The 22155-nt window shown below is 38.3% G+C and overlaps 1 protein-coding gene and 1 non-coding gene across 3 annotated transcripts in view; one reads left to right on the top strand and one right to left on the bottom strand.

Annotated features, from left to right (window-relative positions):
• Window positions 1-22155, bottom strand: part of SLC4A7 (solute carrier family 4 member 7) — a 93742-nt gene that overhangs the window by 55264 nt on the left and 16323 nt on the right. The window contains exons 1-3 of one of the 2 annotated variants that reach the window (XM_057375716.1): window positions 11595-11630; window positions 10970-10981; window positions 2540-2621 (exon numbers count right to left, since the gene is read on the bottom strand). In XM_057375716.1, the coding sequence (XP_057231699.1) occupies window positions 2540-2621; window positions 10970-10981; window positions 11595-11630 (130 nt within the window). Of the gene's footprint in view, window positions 1-2539; window positions 2622-10969; window positions 10982-11594; window positions 11631-22155 lie in introns of those variants that run through there. The other variant, XM_057375714.1, reaches the window with a different exon arrangement.
• Window positions 18543-18613, top strand: TRNAG-GCC (transfer RNA glycine (anticodon GCC)). The gene has a single exon. It is a non-coding gene; the product is annotated as a tRNA-Gly (tRNA).

The raw sequence follows: 22155 nt of genomic DNA on the forward strand, positions 1-22155 counted from the left end.
GAAAATATATCAATGCACACTTCTGTAAAGGTTCAAAATTCTTACAATTCCTTTTCAAGTCACCAGAAACATATATTGAAAGACTGGACTGAAATAGTTTAAGGTCTYAAAACATTTCCAATGTGTAATGCTTTAGTACAGGCCCTTTTAAGCCTACGAGAAAACGTTCATGTCAGAAATGGAAAATAATACTAGTTGGAGCTGTTCTACTGCTTGCAGCCAACAATTCAACTTCTCCATTTGTAGGATTTTAATACCAGAATTTAAAAAAAAGTCAAAAATTCCACATACCTACTTGCATCATAATAGCTTATARATAATGAACTCTTTAAACAGAGCTGTAAGTTCACATAAGTTTATCCTGTAAAACACCCTGAATTTGAAGAAATCTCAGAGAARATAACTCTATGAGTCAAACAATCACACATACCCTTCTCTTTCATAAAGAAAAGGAAAAACTTTTTGTTCTTACTTCAGAACAGTTTTCACTTTGATAAAAGTCCAGAGATACACTGTCCTACCCTTGCCCCATTCTAACAAKAAAAAATAAATTTACAAATATACAAGATACTAAAAAATACATGAACACCGAGAAAATTCCCACTTACGTGTGAAAATGTGTGCCTATATGCAGCTTCAGGTACATGATAACCCTACCAGAAAGCATTTTTCTTGTCAGATACCTCTTATTAGTTATTTGTTTAATCTCTGTACAGCCAGCTCTCTCTTGCATTGAGGCATTTGAACACAGGGCCATTCCAAAAACAAGTGAGGTAGCCAAAGAAAAGATAAGGCTGCATGGCTAGGAACAGGGTGAGGACAGTGAGATCTCAACTCCTCCTTTCAAGAGCACTTACGTTRGTTGACTCAACTGCTCATCAGACAGCAGTCTGTATTTCACCTAAATTTACTCTTTGGCTATGGGTTAGATGGTTTTTTTCCATAGTAGTCATCCAAGTGCTTTAATTGCCATAAGCAGCCTGAACCCTCTTCCTTCCCACCCAGCATCTTGTTTAACTGCAGCGTTGTACTAGCTGAAGCATTCCTACAAGAATGTGCTCCGAAACAGACTGGGGAAGAGATCTGGCTGCACATTCCCACGTCATTCTTTGTGGTCGAGGTATTACAGCTGCTAAAGCTGCTGCCTCAAACACTACTCCAGCTGGATGCCTGCTTCCCCTTAACCCCTGCTTCCCTGCTGAACATACACGTGCTTTTTCTGRGTTATCTCCTGAGAAAAGCAAGAGAAAGAAATTAAGCAGGAGACAGCTTAAATCTGCACTGAAGATTTAACTGCAGAAACAGCCAAGGCAGTGGTTTCCCCTATATCAGAACCACCTAGACCAGCACGGTCACACCCCCTCCACTGCTGCACCTCTCAGCCTCACATCCACACTTCCTTCCTCTGCTCAGCTCTGGCACGCATCTATCTGTGTGGCATTTTGGGTGCTCAACTGCTGAGATCTTGATCATCTTCCTTTGTCAGACTGTTACATTTTTCAATGTCTTAACACACTTAGCCAGATTTCTGGTACAGTCAGGCCAACAGAAGTGTCAGCACGAGACAGAAACCCAATGTAAAAGAATTTTACAGCAAGACGGAGCAAGAGTATGATTGCAACAGCAGCAAACAACTTCAATCGCTTTAAACTGTCTCCTGTTATACCACAGTATGAGAAAAATGTGACAGAAACCTAAATCAACTTTTCCTAGCCAGAAACTGCTGCTATAAAGGCTCTCCAGTGTGCTGAAGCAGTAAGAATCAGTACTACTCAATGAATCTACTGCCTTCTAGCACTCTGCAAATGTTAATTAAGATTCAGAGTATTCTAAGTGAAAGACAAGTAATGAMGATTTTAACACTGGATCTCCCTAGTCTTTCCCTCATTCACTAAATAGCATACATGAATCCTCATCCCAAACTAATTTCAAGTAAGAAAAACATCGTGTCTTAGATGAAGTATCTAATTTTACATTTWGCTTTATGAAACTAAATCACTGCTATTTTTATTACTAAATGTGGGAACCCAATTCAAATAACGAAGACTACCATAACGCTTTCCTRACAGCAGACTGTGGAATGTACAGTTTACCATGGAACCAAAAGGACAGTTACATGTCTGTTCAGACTCTTAGTATTTGAAGAACATGACAACAATCACAAAGATACTTCCAGAAAAGAAAATAAACATCTCCCTCATGACCCCTGCTTCCTGACTTTTAATTCTGCAGAACCTGACATCATTCATGCTGGAAAATTACTTATCAACAGCAATAGTTTTTTCAAACCTAAATCTCAGAAGGAAGCTTTCCTTGGAAAGCCTCAACCATTTTTTTTGTGACAGATTAGAACAATGGATATTTACCAGCATGCACAGAGACAAAAAACAGGGCAAGTCACCTCTACCCTTCACCACTYTTACTGCCAGAATTTCATGATGGACACAAAATTTTTGATTCATTTTAGCAAGGAAAATTCATCTTTGAACTCTAGTCAAAAAACGCACGTTAAGCCAACAGAAAACCACCACAAACTTACTCTCTAGTTCTTCTTTCTCAAAATTTGTATTGATAGTAGAGCTGATTTTGCCCATATCCACAACAGCTTCTTCATCATTACCCTGAAGAAACAAAACACAAGTTTAAGTTAAAACTAAATAGAACTATTTTTTTTCCTAATATGTTCTGAAAGAGTGTGTCATYACTGAAAACCTACCCATCCATTTTTTCAAGAAAACATTACCCTGTATTRAAGGAAAAAAAGAGTAAATTAACAGATAGGCTAAATACCATAAAATTACCTTCTGCAATGCTCTTGATTTCATCATATCAACAACTAGGACACATATTCCAGAAGTGCAGTATTCTTTTAGTTTTTCATTCAACAGTACTCAATCTACTTCAATAAAAACACCGGTAAATTTATAAAAAGTTCCAGAAACTAACATTCAGAAATCTTGAACACACAATTCTGGTGTGAGATTTTCCAGCACAGATAAGAAGCTTTTTTGAACTAAGGGGTAGCAAAAAGTTAGGTTACACAACTTGGGGGTCTTTCCCAGAGCAACAGCTCTGGAAAGATCAAAATAACTGCTTCACTCAGGTTTCAACRGCCACTTGTTGTTAAAGTTAATTAACTATTTTTTTTTTAACCTACAAAGTAAAAAAAGCAGCAGTTTCAAGCACACCTGTTCAGCTTCCACTACAATTGAAACCACACCCCTCAWAACRCACATTTRAAAGATACAGGCTTATCTCTGAACTTGTCCTCTAATCACATTTAGCACATCACTAAAGCAGACCTGAAAACYACCTTTTGCTCAGTCTTAACAAAAATGAAGTAACTGAACAGCAGAAACTTCAAGCTCATCTCAGACTTGACATCAAAACAACAATAAAGTTGCCTTTYTCCACGTGTCTGCATTCCTTAAAATAAAGTCCAGCTCACAAATTAAAGCCTCCTGACAGAGCTGGTTCTCAAAAAAAAAAAAAATGACAGCCTACGGGTAATGCTTTACATCCAAGTAGACAGGCAAGGCTAACTGCTTAAAGATTACTGTTCCTGCTCTTTCTGCTCCCTTGCAAACACACCTTTTTCCTTAAGTCAGACCTAACCATCATGAAATCAGATCAAAAGTCCTTAAGTAACAGATTTATGTGTTTTTTTAGCTTTCTGTTTAACAACTTAATTAGTTTGCTATTGGATCAGCTCACCTAAGTGACTTTTCATGAGGCCATATGACAGCTAGATCCACCACAAGTTTATCTGTTTGATCACTGCTTCTAGCAGCATTTACATTGATCTGATGCATTTACATCAGTCCATGGAGGAGCTGTGATAATGGTTTCACGAGAGAAAAAATAGAAGCCTAAACAGGAGTCTTACAGGGACTGTGAACCCTAATAGTGTTGACATTCAAGTAAACTTTGGTCTCATAAATATGCAATTGCTTTATATATAGAACAAGTTTGTCACCTCACAGGAAAGTGGCCAGGATGAAAAACAACATACCTGTGTGTAACAGGTACAAGCTAAAACATACTGTATCAATTCCCGCCCACAAAAAAAAAAAAAAAATTGAACACAGAACCCCTTGATCTCTACAAAAAATATGTTTATTATAGTATATTGTACATACATAAACAAAATCTAAATCTTTATTTAACTATTGAGGAAAGAAGATTAAAGAATATGAATGTGATAACCACCAACATGCTGGGAAAAAAAGTCAAATGAGGCTTAAAAAAAGGTTTTTGTTTTTTCGATTTGGTTTTTTATGYAGCAGCTAGACCACATAAAAAGCCAAAAGCAGCTGACACAGGTAAATAAGTAAAAATACAAGAGGAAAGYGTAGCACATGGCAGAGTAAACCTCTGACAACTAAATACAGGTCAGTTTTGAGCTGGGTCCCTAAAAACAGGATTTTCAAGAAAAGCATTACACCATTATCTAACTTTGTCACTACTACTGTATTGTAGTGACAGTAGAGTTTTGCAGGCACGTTAGAAAAATTAAAATCCTGTACACTCTACACAGCAACAATTTAAAAAATTGAGCTGATGTCTGTTGGGCAATGTGAAAATGTTCCAAGGGCCTGTTAATAAAGAAGTGGCAGAAATTTTTTAAGTGTCATGGTAATAAGATGGGAGGGGAACATGGGAGAGAAACAGTATATTCCTGTCTCCTACATAACAAAATTGAGAGTACTGTAGTGCCCTCCAGTTCACAGAAACAGATATACACAGTAACACTGCACTTTACCAGGAAACTCCAAGTAGGGATGGAAACAGATGGATGAATTACAAATACTCTAAACTACTTTAAGTGTTTTATTACATGTGAATGGGGAAAAARTACTAATAATAGGAAAACTGCTATCAAAACCTGTTCCATGATTAGCTTCATGGTTACAATCAGGGACTTCTGCAAAATCCTGTACCTAAACACACCAATCCCCACTAGTCCTTTTAGGTTACTTGAAATCTTGCAAAACACAGTTTTTGAGCTACAAAGGAARACAAAGTTTTTCTCCAGATTATACAAACAAATGCATACCAATAGAAAACTACATACACACTGTGAAAAATACACACACAAGGAAAGATTTTTATCTCCCAATAACATTTTGAAATTGTATTTGCTGTATGCCTACATCATGTTATTAATTTTTATCACCCTTTGCTTTAGTAAAAGAGATTCTCTGCCAAACTCATATAYACAGAAGCAGCCTTCAAAAACCACACCATGTGAAAGTAACATGTCTTTTAAGATTAGATTACAGAAAGGCATGCATGCCCTTGCAAACCGTTCTGCCACTATCTCAAAGTACTCAACATATGCAAAGACTCTTCCAAGAATAAACCATTGACAACCACAAATATCATATGTGAAGGAAGCATATCATTTACAGCCTTTGTTCARAAAAACACAAAGCATCATTTTAACATATCTGTTTTGTGATGCCAAGACCAAATCCCAGTATGAGATACTTATGCCTTAGGTCAGGTAAAAAAAAAAATCAAAAATATTCAAATACATTATAAAACTAATTCCAAACTGCAGCCTTTTCCTGGTTAAAAATAAAGTCTGTAGGGCATAGATTTCCAGTAATTATAGATGATCTATGTTGTCAGTTAAAGGCACTGAAGGGAGGGAAAACATTTACAGTTGCCATTTTAGTTCTCTCTTCTATTTTCTAAAGTTTTTAAATAAACAAAGAACAGTTCAGATTGTTGAGAACTTGTCAACTTCCCTGTTTTAGGCAGAGAATGACTGGATCTTACTTAAWGCAAGTATTCCTCTGCAGTTTACCATTCACTTCATGTGAAACTTTACACACATTAATCCCACAGATGCACAAATACAGCTCAWGTAGATGAGCCAAAGTAAAATTCAAGACTAACTTAGAATGAATGTAACTTTCATTTTTAGTCAGAAGACAGAACAATTGAGAAGGGGGGAAAAAAAAAACCAATATAAGCAGCAATTAAGGTGCCCCAGGGAGACATTAAACCTTCACCTTCAAACCTTTGGTTTGCCTTTCTTTTTAACAAGGAAAAGGTAATTTATAAAAACAGAACAAATCCAGAGTATTTCAAAGGAGAAAAAAAATAGCCTAACACATTGTTTCAAGATACACTACACTGTATAGTCCATGATTAAATATACACTAAGTATATTTTTTCCTAACACCATATTTTTGGATACTCACAAACATACTACAGAAACCACCCTCCAGTAAAACCTTCATATTCAGCCAGAGGTACCTGCATACACTAGAACCTGTCTTCTCAGCCTTCTAACTCTCCTCAGCATGAAAATGAAATCYCTTTTCAACTACTATAGATCAGACAAGACTTTCAAACACTCAGGGCTCCAGCAGACTCTCAGTAGGATTCCTCTTGCCTGCTCTGGTTTTCAAATGTCTTTTCTCAGTCCCTGAGAAAAGAGTAATTCCCCTTTGCAGAGAAACAAGCACCAGGAATTGTTAACACTGCTTTTTTACTTTCTCAAACTTCTGTCATCATTTAGCACAATACATCTTTTGTATCCACCATATTAATGCAACATGCTTTTTAAAAGTAATATTGAAAAAGAAGTYGATCCTAAATTGCATGAATCATTAAGGAAAGCACTGAAGTCAGGAAGAACTGACAACCTCCAGCAGTATGTGGTAGTTGCAGTCTAAGGACTAGTACGAATATGACGCATGGAGTATTAAATCCAAAGACAAGTTTCCACTGTCGTCTCTACAAGCACTTCTCACCATGCAACTCACTTAACCTTGTGCAGTCACACAGACACAGATTTCAAACAGGCATGCTGCCAAAGGGCATTACTGAATAACCACTTCCAAGACAGACAACTTGCTAGAAGCACATTTTTAAGGTACTTGAAATACAGTTGAATTAAATCATTCTAGTGACAGACCGTGATCATAAATGGTTGGTACAGCTAACTGTAAATCTTTGAAATCTACGAACAATACAGTAACCATGTTAAGAATAATTTGAGCTCAACATTTAAGACCATTATTTAGCCAAACAAATGTTCATGTCCTCTATTCACATCCCCTCAGACCAAAGTCCTTCCCCAGCAGAATCAGGAAGTGATTTTCAGCACCAAGTGACTGTACTAGTGCTCATGGAAATAAGTAAGTAGGACATAAGAGAGGGCACAAACAAACGAAAAAAGCCTCCATAAACACCATCACACCTCCTACCCGCAAAAAATTACATTACCATTTTCATGCTACAAAGAAGCTTCACTGCAGCATTTATTGAAGTAGGTATAAATAAAGGGGGAGGAAAAAAAAAACCACACAAAAAAACCCCACCACCCCTACACAAAAACCAACCAACAAAAATGAACTAATCCCAACTCAGGATGGGAAGGAAAGTGTGCACTCATATAACTATTCTCCTTTATATATCTGTCCCTGGTCAAGAGTTAACACTTCTTATTTTAATAAAATTCTAATACAACTGCCTACACCATCACAGTGAACCTACATACTGCTTTGTAATGGTAACCATATCCCAACCTCTCTGGCTTGAAGAGAAGAGAAATAGTTCCTCCCTCCTTCCCACAAGACCCCATGGATACATCTTCGCTTCCGCAGACAGGAGAGATCTGGCAGATGGGATTTAGCTCTTAGGCTGGAATGTGGCACCAACAAATCATTCCTCTCATAACAGGAGCACACACACCCTTGTTACAGACCCAACTGGTAAACCTTGTAGCATGCTACTGTAGATATACCAACTCAGATCCAGCATGAGAACTTGCGCACAGCGCATTTTGCCTTTCACATTTTGTTCTTCCTTCTTTCACCACCAGTAAGCACRTAAGAGCAGTTCAGCTGATCAAACCATCCATCAGCGTGCCATCTGCGAGAGGACACAACAGGAGAGGCCCACAGCAATACTGCAAACTGAATCAGTGTCAATGGTGGCTTAACCCAAACTTAGGAAGCACAGCCAAAAAAGGACTTCTGTTCTATTATCAGCCCTCCTTTGCTGCATCTGTATTCAGAAGACAGGTATGACTACCATCAAGAAGGGCTCCAGTGACAAATCCAAAAAAATTAATTAACAAAAGATTGTCAATATTGCTCTGCTTCAAAAATAAAGGTTTGGCTAGAAAAAGGAATTAAAACCTTTAGTTTGACCATATATCTCAAAGACAACCAAATAGGAATTTAAAAAATCTCACTTTGCAAATGTATCCAAATACATGTGTGTATATCCATAAAATATTTTAAAACTGACCTTTTTCAAAAATAGATTCATTCATTTGTTTTGTTACATAGGTATTGAAATATACTGTTCAGGRTAATTTAGAACCAGCAGGGTAATTAACAATTCATTTTCACAGCCACATTTCCCAAGTGGTCTGTTTCAGAAGCCTGCATTTCTGTTCTGGGCACACATAATACTCCACGTAGTCAAGAAACAAAATACATCTCAGATTTACAGAATGCACATACAACTCCCTTTCTATCCATTCAGCCCCACAGCGCTGCAAGTTAATAAGCCTAATACTTCAGGGAGTAAAAAATAGACAAGACCAGTGTTGTAGACCCCACAAAATTAGTAGATTAAGTCTACCAGGGACAGCAACCCTGAAAGTGGTAAAAAACCAGAAAAGCAGTGTATTCGTTAAGGCCATCTCTGTATACTGTATGCAGAGTTGAATGGCAATCACTCTACCTCAGGCAATCATCAGGTCTACCCTGTAGCACTGCCACTGCTACACACAGCACCAAGTAGCCTTAGTTGAAAGTGAGTAAACAGGAAGGGCTTGTTGATTTGGTTTACCTGCAGGGACAACTAACAGCAGTTCTTGGTAAGTTCTAAATATATTGTTTTACTTCTCTTTCAGACTGATTCTGCTTTTAAACCAGAGGTAAGATGAGCTCACAGTAGGCAGGAGGGCAGGCATCTCTGGTAGCTGCCTCCTTGAAGGACAGTCAGGATACAAAATAAAACCAAAATTCTTTCTAAATAACAGCCAGTGAAGGTATTAGGCAGTCTACTAAAATATTCAACTTTAGTTGAACGGCACAAGAGGTCCTACAGATGTACTGGAAGCAAGTGCTTTGGTCACAGTCTCTACAMAGCAATCTTCAAAATTTGCCCGAGTGATGAAACACTACCAGTTCTAAATCAAGCACGTCAACCTAACAGCCAAGGAAAAATGCGCCAAAGATAAATGAGCCCTATCTCATTTTGTCATCATACAATTTTTAGCTGCCCTCCCCTCTAAATATATACAGATGAGAGCACAATTAATAATAATTCACAAACAGAGCACTTGCCAGGTTTAAAATAGGAAGCATACTGTTGATGGGTTCCCYCTTAATTGTACTTTCTATGGTCTTCACAAAGGAACAGCTGCTTTCCAGAGTTTTTTCCCTCTACTCTGTTAGCAGAGGGTATTACTCAAGCACTACAGGAAAAACTCCAGTAAAGTTCAAAGGCTTTGCTATCAGCACACACACTTCCTTTTCCTGTGAATTTTATCTGTGCTTATGCAATTCCTATTTTACATAACAATCCTCACATGTAAATGAAGGCCCCTCCTAATCAAAGCAACACTCAGAGCCTCCAAGGAAGGTCTGACAATTAGATGTCTTTCAGTAAGACCATAACTATAACGAAAGAGGTTAGGGATACTTACACACGTTTTTTTAGCCTACTAATCCTCTAATTAACTGCTCAGCTTACCTTACTAAATACATCTGACCAATCTGCTCTTAGAAGACTTACAAAAACAAAACAGCTATACAAACCTTGTTTGGAMAAGTATGTCCAAAAGACATCAACAGACTTCAGTCAGACTCTCCAGAAGTTGCACTGTACTTTTAATTTTCCAAAACTGTATGTGGAAGGCACTGAAGATATGTACGTACTACTTAAACACCACAAAACCCAAATGCTCTCAGGAAAATGCGGTTCTAAACATGCTAATGTTTTGCTTCTTGAACTGTTGAAATCTWATGTTTATAAGTAGTTTTATCTCAGTTCTAGCAGGCCTTACTCCAGCCAGGGTCACACTGAGCACCACAACCTGCCAGAGAAGCCATGTCCCACACCAGAAAAATTAAACATGTCCTTGGACAGTAAATTAAGTGTTTGCGTTAATCAGAAGGGAAAATTAAATTGGGAGAAAGTTTGAAAGGAAACATAATACCAAAAAGAGACTGGCCACAGCTGTGAATGGCTATCAACTACGGCACACCACAGCACTTCATCAAGTGGGTTAGAACAAGCTCATGAAAAAGGGATGGCTTGATTACTAGCAAAGTRTGACTAAGATACAAGTGAATATTTGATTAAAATTCAATTTGAATTCAACCTGAGCTTTCTGCAAGGCAGAAAATTCACCACCATGCATAAACTTAGCAAATACTGTCACCAATCCAACACAAGATATCATATTGCATAKCTAATATTATAGTAGCTATTTTATGAAGTTGCATTTTATCACTGCTTCAGAGTACTAAATTTCATTCAAAAAAAATCCSCATCTCCATTCATGTAAATGTAATTAAGTGAATTCCTGAAATTACAGGTAAAAAAAGCAGAAGTACTGTAACGTTTACAACTAGTCACCTCGTATCTTTGCCTAGTCTCCTAGACATATGCATGCTTGATAGAGTTCTGTGCCCAGAGCTGAAAGCATCACAATGAAAACCAAAAAYTGAGCATTGTACTACAGAGACCCTGGCAAACAAAAGACCTCTGCAATGTGATGCACTTTAACACACCTCTTACTTCTTATGATCACACAAGGAAATAGAAAATTTAGTTGTCATATATAAAATAATTCAGGCATCCTTAGAGTTTTACATCTGAGGAAAATTCCACCCCCTAGATTTTAATTTCCAGGAATCTCTTAAATTAGTAATCCCTGTTACATACTGCATTGCAGCTACATGGCAGTGGTAATCACAGCCCTTACAACTGTAAGCAAAAGCTTGTAAACACTAATACTAGACTTCGCTGCTTCATTGTACAAATCCCCACAAATGGAGTTTTGCATCTGTGCYACCAAGGTCTGAAGAAAATGCTATGTCCATGAACATTTTGCCTCATTTTACACAGTTCATTAAATTCTCTTTTCTTTTTTGTCAAAAATTAACAGTTAACTGGCTATTTCAAGATTCTCTACCAGAAACATCCCTGCTACACTTGCACAGAACCAAGCAAAGCCACAGCTGATAACCTTCACATTTAGAAAGGCTGATTCAAAATAATGCAAAAGAAAAAGGAAAAAAAAAAAACCCAACCCAAAATACTCAACCACTCTAAAAGTCTGGTAGTATACTGTCACAACTGTAAAAGCRCATTTTCTTTCTGAATTAGGCTGGTTACTACGATTAAGCAATTCTAACAACTCAGCAAATATCTTCCCTAATACARAAATCTCTGCTCGAACTATTACTTCTATCACCAGATCTTTCAAAAAATTTCTTTCACAACTAGTGAGTTTAAAGGTAGCACACAATTCTGAGCCACAGCTGCTAAATATCACTTGCACCAAATCACATTTGAGCCATTATTCCGTTACACAGCTGCTATTTACATACAGGTTGCATTTTCTTCCCTTGACGAGCTTCTTCCATGCTGATGTGCAGAAGCGGAGAATGTCCTTGCCCGAGACCCTGTAATGAACCTCCCAAGAGATCAGAGCCTGCGCATACATGACTGCTTTAGCTCGCTGTGCCTGACACAGATGTACTCCGGGAAATTGCTCCCCAGCCAATCGCTCCCGCTCCACTCGCTCATCTCCCAGGCCACTGATTACGGCTACCGCAGGGTCACACAGCAGCAGAATGGGCAAGACGGCATGCCTTCAATTCCAGCTCAGGGAATACCAAAAAAGGAACTGAAACTGAGTTCCAGACTTAACATTTTCTGCATCAACAGCTGCTAAGGACAGCTCCGAGGTAATATTTTTCCTCTGATCCAAGACTTCATTAGCACTACAAAACAAAAATGCATTTGTATCTCGGGTCCCAGAACAGAACAACCCAAAAGTCAAACATCTGCTAAATGTGTTTATAGCTGTATTATCAACCTTTCACCGAATACTCATTCCAATGCAGGTGGGTTGTTTTGGTTTTTTTTTTTCCACACAAGCCATATATTCTTTTCAACAAAATAAAACAAGGCTTCCTAAAAAGAAAAACCTATTTTTYCCCCCTCCTGTTGTTAACAAAAAAGCATTTTTGTTAGCTGCAATTAATCTCAGGCCTCCTCCCACAGTAAGATCTCTCTCTGTTCCAGGTATGACATGAGTAGCTGTACCTTTTTTTCTTCCTTAAGCCAACTTTAGGAAAATRCAACCTCTGCTCCAGTAGATAAAATTCAGAACTTTGTTTCTTCATTTCACTCTTTCCCTCTCCATCACTGACATACCCTAATCTCCTTGTCCCATCATAAAATGCATGGGAAAACTGGCTCTTTAAGGAATTACCTATAACTTAACCTTCAAGACATGCCACTGCCTTCCTTGTTCCTTTTTCTTCTTTCATTCCTACTTCTTGTTTGATGAGAACTCTAGCAATGAAGCTAGACTAGTGCCACCCAAGCCAACAAACAACTTGGACAAAATAAAACAAGTAACATACTGTCTGAACCTGGTGCAAAKAGATTGTGCAGCTGTGAAGATGGTATGTACCACCTAGCTGAAGAGAAATCAGAAGGCCACATTCAGTTCCTCTCACCACCTCAGTCCAGAAAATTCTCTGACCATAGGCTAAYAGAAGTATTCTCAGATAGTGCTGACAAGAGAGTTTAAAAGTAGTTTGTTTCCATTCTGTAAATAGAAGTTCACCCTAACACACGTACRCATCCTTTCACTTGCAAGCTATTGAAAGCCTCTCTGCTGCCATACATAAATGGCTATAAACAAAATTATTCACAYAGGAAGCACAAAGTTAAACAAAAATATCAGATACTCTAACTCTTAGTGATCTCTTCTCAACTGTGCATCTTAWATCACACCTATTCTTTCCCTAACACAGAGCACGGATTCATGCAGCTGCATAGAGTAATACTGAAACAGCTGTGCTGAAATGTGTCCTGGTGGCTCTCCAACACTTCAGTGCACTGCTCCATACTAGAAGTAATTCAACTGCTACAAGAACAAAAATATACTCCTTTAGGTTGGGGGTTAGGTATTACTTTCAGATAGAATAAGAGGGGTGGGAATCACACATTTGATTTTTTCTTTTTTTTTATTTTTGTAAGTTTGGGAAAAAATACTTGCTTGGTTTGAATACTTAAAAAGAAACCCCATCTCTCTGAAGCAGTTTATTGAAATGTCTTTATTGTCTGTAGTCAACTAATTCCTTGTTAATAGTCTTGGAACAAAAYGAACAAAAACCACTCAGAAGCAATATAAACTCTTTTTTTCAAATAAATGCAAGTTTTTGTCTTTTAAGACTCRTACCAAAACACTTTGTGGATAAACGTCTGCTCTTCCCTTAAGAGTAAATACCAGGAAAAAGCTTTCCATTAAATGAAGAACTGCRTAGCAACTTCAAACTGCAACTGTCTCAACATGTTTAACTACAGAAGTATTCTAAAACAAACTGTAGGCAAATATATTCAAAATTATCACATCCTTGAACATGTTCAGTGACAACACTGTGAGAACTSAGAGCAGAACTATTTGTACTGCAGCAATATTTTAACCATATGTTTGATGCTGCAAAAAAATCTCTGTGAAGTATATGAGGGCTTTTTTTAATATAAAAGGAACACAACTACCTATAACGAAACACGCTTTTTTCCCCTTCAATCTTTGCTTCTTGATTTTTACTTTTATAGCCCTTCAAGTTCCACTTATTTGACCTTATCTCAGTCTTTAAAATCACATTTTTGAAAGATGGGTCCAAAAGAGTATGTACCTCTCATCTAGACAAAAAACAAGTRTTTCATCTGAGCTCTTACATCTTTGAAAATCTTTTCATCTTTTCCCAAGTGATACACAATTCTGATCCCAGTCCATCATGAAGTGGCAGTGAACTGCCTCACTGCATGGTCTGCAGAGTGTCTAGCAGGCAGAGCTGTGCTTAATCTGCCATTCYGAAATGGCAGGACATTTAAAGTAGCTGCAGTAAGCAGGACTGAGCTCTCAGCAGGATTTACCACATGAGCTCCAGCCCAGCTGCTATCGGACAGAGCCAGATATGAGCACAAGAAAACAGAAGGCTTGTTTGCTTGCAGAGAAACTATACTGACATACCCACACATGCAGSACTGTAAACTCATATATCTAGTGTGAGGTTTCTATTGATACTTGAAAATCCTGGTTTGGGGGGTAGGGAGGTAGGGTGTTAAGAKTTTCATCCATAATCCAAAATCAACCCTTCCTTATATGAAATTACATCAGGGAACTGGAGTTGATGATCCCTACATGTCCCTTCCAACTCAAATTAGTCTGTGATACTATAATTATATTTTCTAACATTGCACTCCAAAAACACCAACCCAGTCCACTGCCACCTTTCTTCATGCAGCTGAAACGACAACATCTAAGAAGCTCAACATGTATCTCTTTAGGAAATAACAAGAAGCAAGAAATACTTATGAGAAAGCATGACAATACTTCTAAATGAGGCTTTATTTTGGAGGGGGTGAGGGCGGCCAGGCCATGGGGGAGTCAGGAGGGAGGCAAGGTGCTAGGGAATTAAGATGAAGCAGGAGCAAGTTGTACCACAGTTTAAAGTTAGTATGACAGATACCTCTACAGATGGTTTTGTTCAGCTTCTTATCAAATGGGAACATATTAACTCATATTAAGAATAGCTTCCTAGGTGTTTCTTCCTACAAAATTAAATATAAGGTATTCCTCTAAGAAAATGTTACTGCCTTAGCAAGAGAAGACAGAAACCTTTGTAGGCTGTGGCTCACCATTTAATGAATTTAAACATGCCATAAAACCCAAAAGTCTGACTGCCTACAAGTACTTTCCAGAATACAATTTCTGTGTAACAGCCAGTTCCCAAGACATACATCTGCACAGCAAGCTTCAGCTTGCCTCAGTTTGCAATGGCACGTACACATGGAACTGGATGTTTCCAAAAAAAGAAAGAGATAGAAAAAAGATAGATGTATTCTGTACAGATAKTCTCTGGTGTATTGCCCCAGCAGGACTCCTAGGTTTCTCAGCACATTGCAGGACAGCTTTCAGAAGCCACCAGGATGCTGAGAGCAAACATGAGGCATATCAGTAGTTCAAGCCCTCCTGACATCACACAATTGCACATCGTTTGGACAGCTAAATACTTATTCTCTAGAGAAGATACCAGTGAAATTTAGAACCTGAACCCTCATTAACAGCAAGATTACTATGTTCTCTGCTGTACTATGTACTTCTTCATTAATCACCCCACATCCTGATCTGAACACACTGATGAAGTAGAAAAACAAAAGATATGTGTAAAGTTTTCCAGGACTTGTTCCCAGACTCAAAACCGTCCCTCAGTATAGATGGATGAAATCCATCACGTTCCAACAGAACCCCACCAAGATTTTACACCAGCATGGATGAGCACGTGGTCAGCATACAAATGGCACTGAGTTAGGCTAGGGAGGGTTGGGTGACTTGATTTGTTGGGGTTTTCAGGAGGTTGGGGTTTTAAACTTTGGATTTCTTTCTTTGGGGTGGGGCTAGGTGGGTGGGGTGTGGAGGAATGGGAGGGAGACACAGGAATTCAAAGATGCTCACTTTACAACTGCAACATATTTCTCATCACTTCCCTTTAGCTAAATTCATCTTGAGGCATTCTAGCAGCAATTTTGAGAGATATTCTGATTTTTCCTTATCCTGATCCTAAAATAGTCTTGGAGCACTGTCAAAGTTCACAAGCACTACAAACCAGGGCTGTTTCAATACTATTAAGGCCACCTAACCTAATGTTTAATTGCTCTACAACCACTTGTACAAATATTCTGATTCATGGAGTAGTTTGGGCTGGAAGGGGACCTGAAAGATCCCCTTGAAGTTCCAACCTCCCTGTCATGGGCAGGGACACCTTTCACTAGACCAGAACAGAATTTCACTGCTGAGAGATTCAGCCTGGCCTTGAACAGTCCAGGAATGAGACATCCACAGCTTCTCCAGGCAACCTGTTTTGGTGCCTCACCACTCTCACAGTAAAGAGTTTTCCCTAACATCTAATCTAAACCCACTTTCTTTCCATTTGAGCCTACAACCCTTTGTCCTGTCACTACATCTGCTTGTAAATAATCTTGTCCCATCTTTCCTGTAGGTTCCTACACAGGAAAGGTCACTACTGGAAGGTCACAATTAGGTCACTCCAAAGCCTTCTTTTTCCCAGGCTAAACAATAAGTCTCTCAGCCTTTCCTCATAGAAGATGTGTTCCATCCCTCTGATGAACTTTGTGGCCCTGCTCTGGACCCACTCCAGCAGGTCAATGTCCAAATATTAAAAACTTATCCTCTAGATTAATTCCCCARAATAGATGGCACCATTGTGAACAGCTGGTGAGTCCAGATATGAAGCAGCATAATAAGAGACTGATAATTTTATCTTGTTTTTATTGACATTATTTAAAGTGCTTGCACAAGAAGGGCCCCTGACAGCAGATCCTCAGGAGGGAAACAGCAAAAGAAAAAAGAAATTTTAAAAAGTCAATCCATCCAATTATGCAGTTAAGAYAAATTGGTCAAATACAACCAAACCAAACTACACCCAAACACAGCAACTCCTTGACAAGACCACCAACCAYCAGCAGCTAATAAATAAAAGAATTCTTTCAATGAATAGTTCAATTTTTGAATGATTATTCACCTATATGTCTTTCCACAGAAAAGTAAAAGACTGAATCTCACCAATTCAACTCTTCACCTTCAGCTGTCCCTGTGTCTCAAATTCTCTATTCATATAATTGCATCCCAGTCAAACCAAGTATCTGTATAACTTACTGACAACAGGTTTACTCTTACAGTGAACAAATATTACTAACTACAAATCAAAACTCAGAAAGTTGCAGTGGGAGGGTAAGGCAACGTTTCCAACATCAGCAGTAGGCGACTGATACAGTAAGAGGAATCGGCACTCTGCTGGCCCACAACACTTCTTTTTAATAAGAAGGCAAGGCAGAATGGAAGCAGTCTGCTTATGACCTGCTCCTGCAATCTGAACTATAGCAGCATTTCATCACAAATTTTTAGCCAAGTGCTGTATCATAGAGGATTCAGGTGCTGTCATCTGCAGATTATTTTAATAATTAAAAAAAAAAAAAAAAAAAAAAAAAAAAATGAAAAAAAAATACACAAAAAAAAAAAAAAAAAAAAACAAACAAACATGACAAAAAATCCAACTAAATAAAAACAAAAGTCCATGACTCACATCTCCAAAGTTATGCTGAGGAACTCCAAGGTATCTGAAATCCTTGTATCATGAATGCCACTGTTACATGCTGAATGTCAACCAGCCACCAGTGTATTAGCAAGCCTCTACCATGATAAATTCACAGCAACCAAAAAAAAGTATTAGCAATCTACACATATTTTACTAATAAGGCAGACAGTATTAGAAAGCTGCAACTCCTATTTTAGGAGTTGCAGTGCTGGCCATAATGAGAACCAGCAACATACCAGATCAGGGAACTGATCCAACAATAAAATTGGACTGACAGTATTTTGCCACTTATCTCAGATGCCACTCAATACCGGCGAGGCACAGGCAGGGAAGACTGGGGAACGCAGAGGAGATAGAGCAGGACCATGGGGCAACTCCAGCAAAGTCTGACTCAGACTGTAGTAGAGCCACACCTGCACTGCTGTAGCTTCACATCTCAGCTTGGAGAAATGGCGAGGTACCAGTCACATCACATTCCATTCTTACAGTAATCTGACCGTGCAACATCCTCGCCTTACATCAGATCTGATGCTTTCCCACTTCTGCCCCCTTTGCCTTTCCCCACTGTCACAAGCACCAGACTCTTTCCCTGCCCTTGTGCACATCGACAAGATAGCTTCCAGACTAAAGGACACCCAGAAGCTGAGGGGGCACAGTAGCCATAGCCACGTGAGAAAATACAGGAAACATCCTGCATGATGTGGTAATGCAGGTGGTACACACCACATCACAGGATCAACTTGGACAACCTGGACTCTAGTTACTTCAGAAAAGTAGRCATGACAAACTAATCACTTGAAAAGAAACCTAAAATTCTGTTCATATGGAAACTGTGGACACTTACAAGTGAACACAAAAGGCTCCATTACATGAAAAATGAGGCAAGAAACATTAGCTGCCCCAGGTCATTGACATTATGCACTCAGGCTACTACAAAATCCTGGGCAAGGGGAACCTGCCCAAGCAACTTGCAAATGTGAAAGCAAGGTTCTTMAGTAGAAGAGTAGAGAGGAAAACTCAAAGAAGGTGATGGTGGTGCCTGTGTGTTTGTGGAATAAAAGRTTTTGTTTTATTCAATTTTCTTAAATAAAGACAACGTGTAAAATGAGCTGAAAAAAAATAATAAATTAATCACCAGCATTGGTGGTTCAGTGGTAGAATTCTCGCCTGCCACGCGGGAGGCCCGGGTTCGATTCCCGGCCAATGCAGTTGGTACTTTTAGGGAGGTGATTCCATGACTCCACTCCAAGTGAGACCCCACCTGGAGCACTGTATCCTGCTCTGGGGTTACCAGCATAGGAAGGACATGGATCTGCTGTAGTGAGACCAGAGGAGGACCAACAAGATAGGCAGAGGGATGGAGAATCCTTCCCAGCAGGAAAAGCTGTACTTGCACTTCAAACAGAAAGAAAGGAGGCTTCTATTTACATATCAGGAAGAAATTCTTTACTGTCAGGTGCTGAGGCCCCAGAAGAAGCGGCCCAGAGAAGCTGTGGCTATCCCATCCCTGGAAGTATTTAAGGTCAGGCTGGAGCTCTGAGCTACCTGATCTAGTTCAACATACCCCCTTCCAAGCTAGGAGTGCTGGAACTAGAAGACTGCCTTCCAATCCACACCATTTTTTGATTCAATGATTCTGAGTACAGAACAAACAGGAAACTCAATTTCATTACAGAAAACTAAAACTGACAAGTCTTCTTTCAGCTTGTAGGGTGGTTTTTAAGGTTTTGTTTGGCTTTTTCAAATGCTTCAGAAGTTGAATTGGCTTATGGGAGTGGAGACAGGGCATTGTGAGAATGACATTTCCCTTTAACAGATCAGGAGTAGTTAGTACAGCTCACYCTCACCATGAAGCCATATTTTAAGACACGTACTTTCTTGCCGAAATTTCTTCCATTTTCCTCTTGCAATCCTAAAGCACAACAGAATATCTTAAAAGCCTGAAATAAAGACACTGCCAGACAAAAAACTGTCAGAACTTGAAATTTCTAAGTCCTTCAGCAAGGCCACTAAAGGGATATTTAGAAGGGAATCCACTTCTGTTTCTTATTTGCATTGCCTAATACCTTGTAAAGCTACACATACGAGCTCCTTTAGTTTCTGTTTAAAAAAAGTAGGTAGTTGATTTTCTGATGTATTAAGAAGGGTAATGCTTTCACTATGTCTGACTAGCAGGTTTTGGGAAAAGTCAATTTAAAATTAAAATGTTGATTCTGACTCAACTGATTAATACGTGCCACCAGACATGGTACTTATTTTACGAAAAAGTTCCATTGACAAAATGCAAAGGGAAACAAAACCAGAGATTTAAAACTATTAAAAAAAAAAACCACAAAAACACCCCCCCAAAAAACAAAAAAAACCCCACAACCCTCCCCCCCCAAAGAAAACCAAAAAACCCCAAAATATAAACCCCCACTCTTCTGCACCACTTCATCCTTTGACTCAAAGACAAAGGACAACTACTGTTACTGGTTTTAGTATTTTATTAGTTTTTTGTTTTGTGAATAACCATGCAAAAGACAATCTACAATGCAGTATTTTTAAGAAAGACACACGTGTCTCTTGTGAAGAGAAAAAATTATTGCYGTAGGATTCCTATTGTAAATATATGACTTGAGGGGCTACTTAGTAAAAAAAAGTTGACAGCATCCAACTCATGGCAGGCAAATCAGATGTTCTTCATTTGTTTAACACTTAGAATTCTCTACTTCAGAGAGCATTAACATGTCTTGCATGGGAGTTCTAACCAGCCAAAAACTATTTAAACGGGTACTCTCTGAAAAGGCATTTTTCATTATTTTAAAATAAACAACAGAAATTATSTGTCTTTACTAGAAAGACACAGACCACATTTCCATGGACCTTAATCTATACACTGCCATGCAGCAGCACAAATTCACGTTCAAGAAAAGACTAATTTTAAGCGAAATTGGAGCATGCACAATGAAGATTTTAGATAGATTTTTGGCTTTCACATTGACTTATAGAAGACATACAATTATCTAGCCTTCCATAGTCTACCCATAAAATTATTACTGCCATGATTTTATTGTAAGGCAAGTCTGAACTTGCAGAATAAACGTAAACCAGCCATGCTCCCTGAGATGCAACCATGGCAATTCTGATTAGCCCCAAGAACTCGAAAGCTGGCATCAATAAATCAAAGTCTTTGTCCCAGACACAAAGTCTCCTCTTGAACTCTCTGGCTGAACTTGAAAAGAGAWTCAACAGCTTTAAGATATCCTTACAAACATAACCGATACCATTAACAGATAAAAAAATAAAATACCAAGTCAAATACACAGTAAACAAAACATTAAGACAAATATATAAAATACGTCATCTAGACTGGAGATCTAAGTACAAGGTCTTCCAGCAACATGAATCAAATATGCTAYACTCAGTGGCTAAAACAACTTTACCTTAACATTTTAAATTCAGGATTTCATAGCTAGCAGGGAATTTTTTGAATGCTGAAAAAATTGCAATAGTTATTCTAAGCAACGGCAACTGTATCCAGCAACCAAATGAATTTTCTACACATATCAGACAAGACAAGAAAGAGAAAGAAAGAAGAAAAAAAAAAAAATCGCATTATGTTTCTTATTATTTAGAAACCAAGTCTCCAGAATAAGTATTTCTTTCCAATACTGTCAAATTTGTAGAAAAGCCATCTATACAGAATCCAATACTTCCTTTTACTGTGGCATATAAAATACGAACAACACAGCTTACAACCCTAGCGATGTGTTATGACATCAAATAAATTTCTGCAATCAGGTATCTTAATTACATATACATGAATACAACTTTAAATGTTCTACTGGGTTTTTCTGGGAGGGAAGAACATCTTTACATAATGGCTTTTGGCAATCAAACCCAGCTTTCATCATTCCATGATTCCAAAAGAGTGTTCCACCTCAAATTGGTAAGAACATGAAACAATAAATATGAGATATGAGAAACAACAGTTAAGAGSAACTTTMCTGAAAYTTTCTCATCTACTCCCAAAAGTAAYAGGTAAAGAAACATTTGAATAGGAAAAAGCTGAACATACATGTCCTCTAGGCAACTGCCCATGTTTCTAATGATAAGTTTCTCATTTGCCTAGATCACATGCATATCATAAACATATGCCTCCCTTTTTCCAGTGTTATTTCACTAAGTCTGGGCACACAAAAAGGAATCAACCTATGCACCAAATCCTTTGGATTTATTCTCACATTTCTTCACAGGATTGACTCTACAGAAGAAAATCAACTGCCTCTAAACCAGGCTGGAAAAGTATCACCAACCACACGTTGTAAAAATCTCCCCTGTACGAAACAAACAAAATAAAACTGGCTTCTACTGCACTCTAACCTTAATCAAATGAGATCRTATCTGAATGACAASAAGACATTCAACTTTGGCAKAAAATGGTACCTTTTTATCGGCATYTGAATACACTTTGATATTTGGGGCAGCACGACATSATAGCTTCTGGCTATCTTAACATCAATTTCAAAGCTTCTGTCTGAGACKTAATTCATTTAAATAGAAGCAATAACTTCATATCTGATTTTAACAACCTTTTACAGACTTCCTCAAAAACTGAGGCCTTCAAAAGGACCTGTCTGTTCAATCTGAAGCATTTCTATTGTTAATTATCAAAATCAACACTGGCAGAAGCATTATTTTGTTTGGTGTTTTGGGGTTTTTTTAAAGCATATAAACCAAAATCATTGAAGCACAATGAGACAAATGA

This window comes from Malurus melanocephalus, unplaced genomic scaffold (genome assembly GCF_030028575.1).
Source record: "Malurus melanocephalus ecotype Western Australia unplaced genomic scaffold, MMel_1.1 scaffold_256, whole genome shotgun sequence".
NCBI lineage: Eukaryota > Metazoa > Chordata > Aves > Passeriformes > Maluridae > Malurus > Malurus melanocephalus.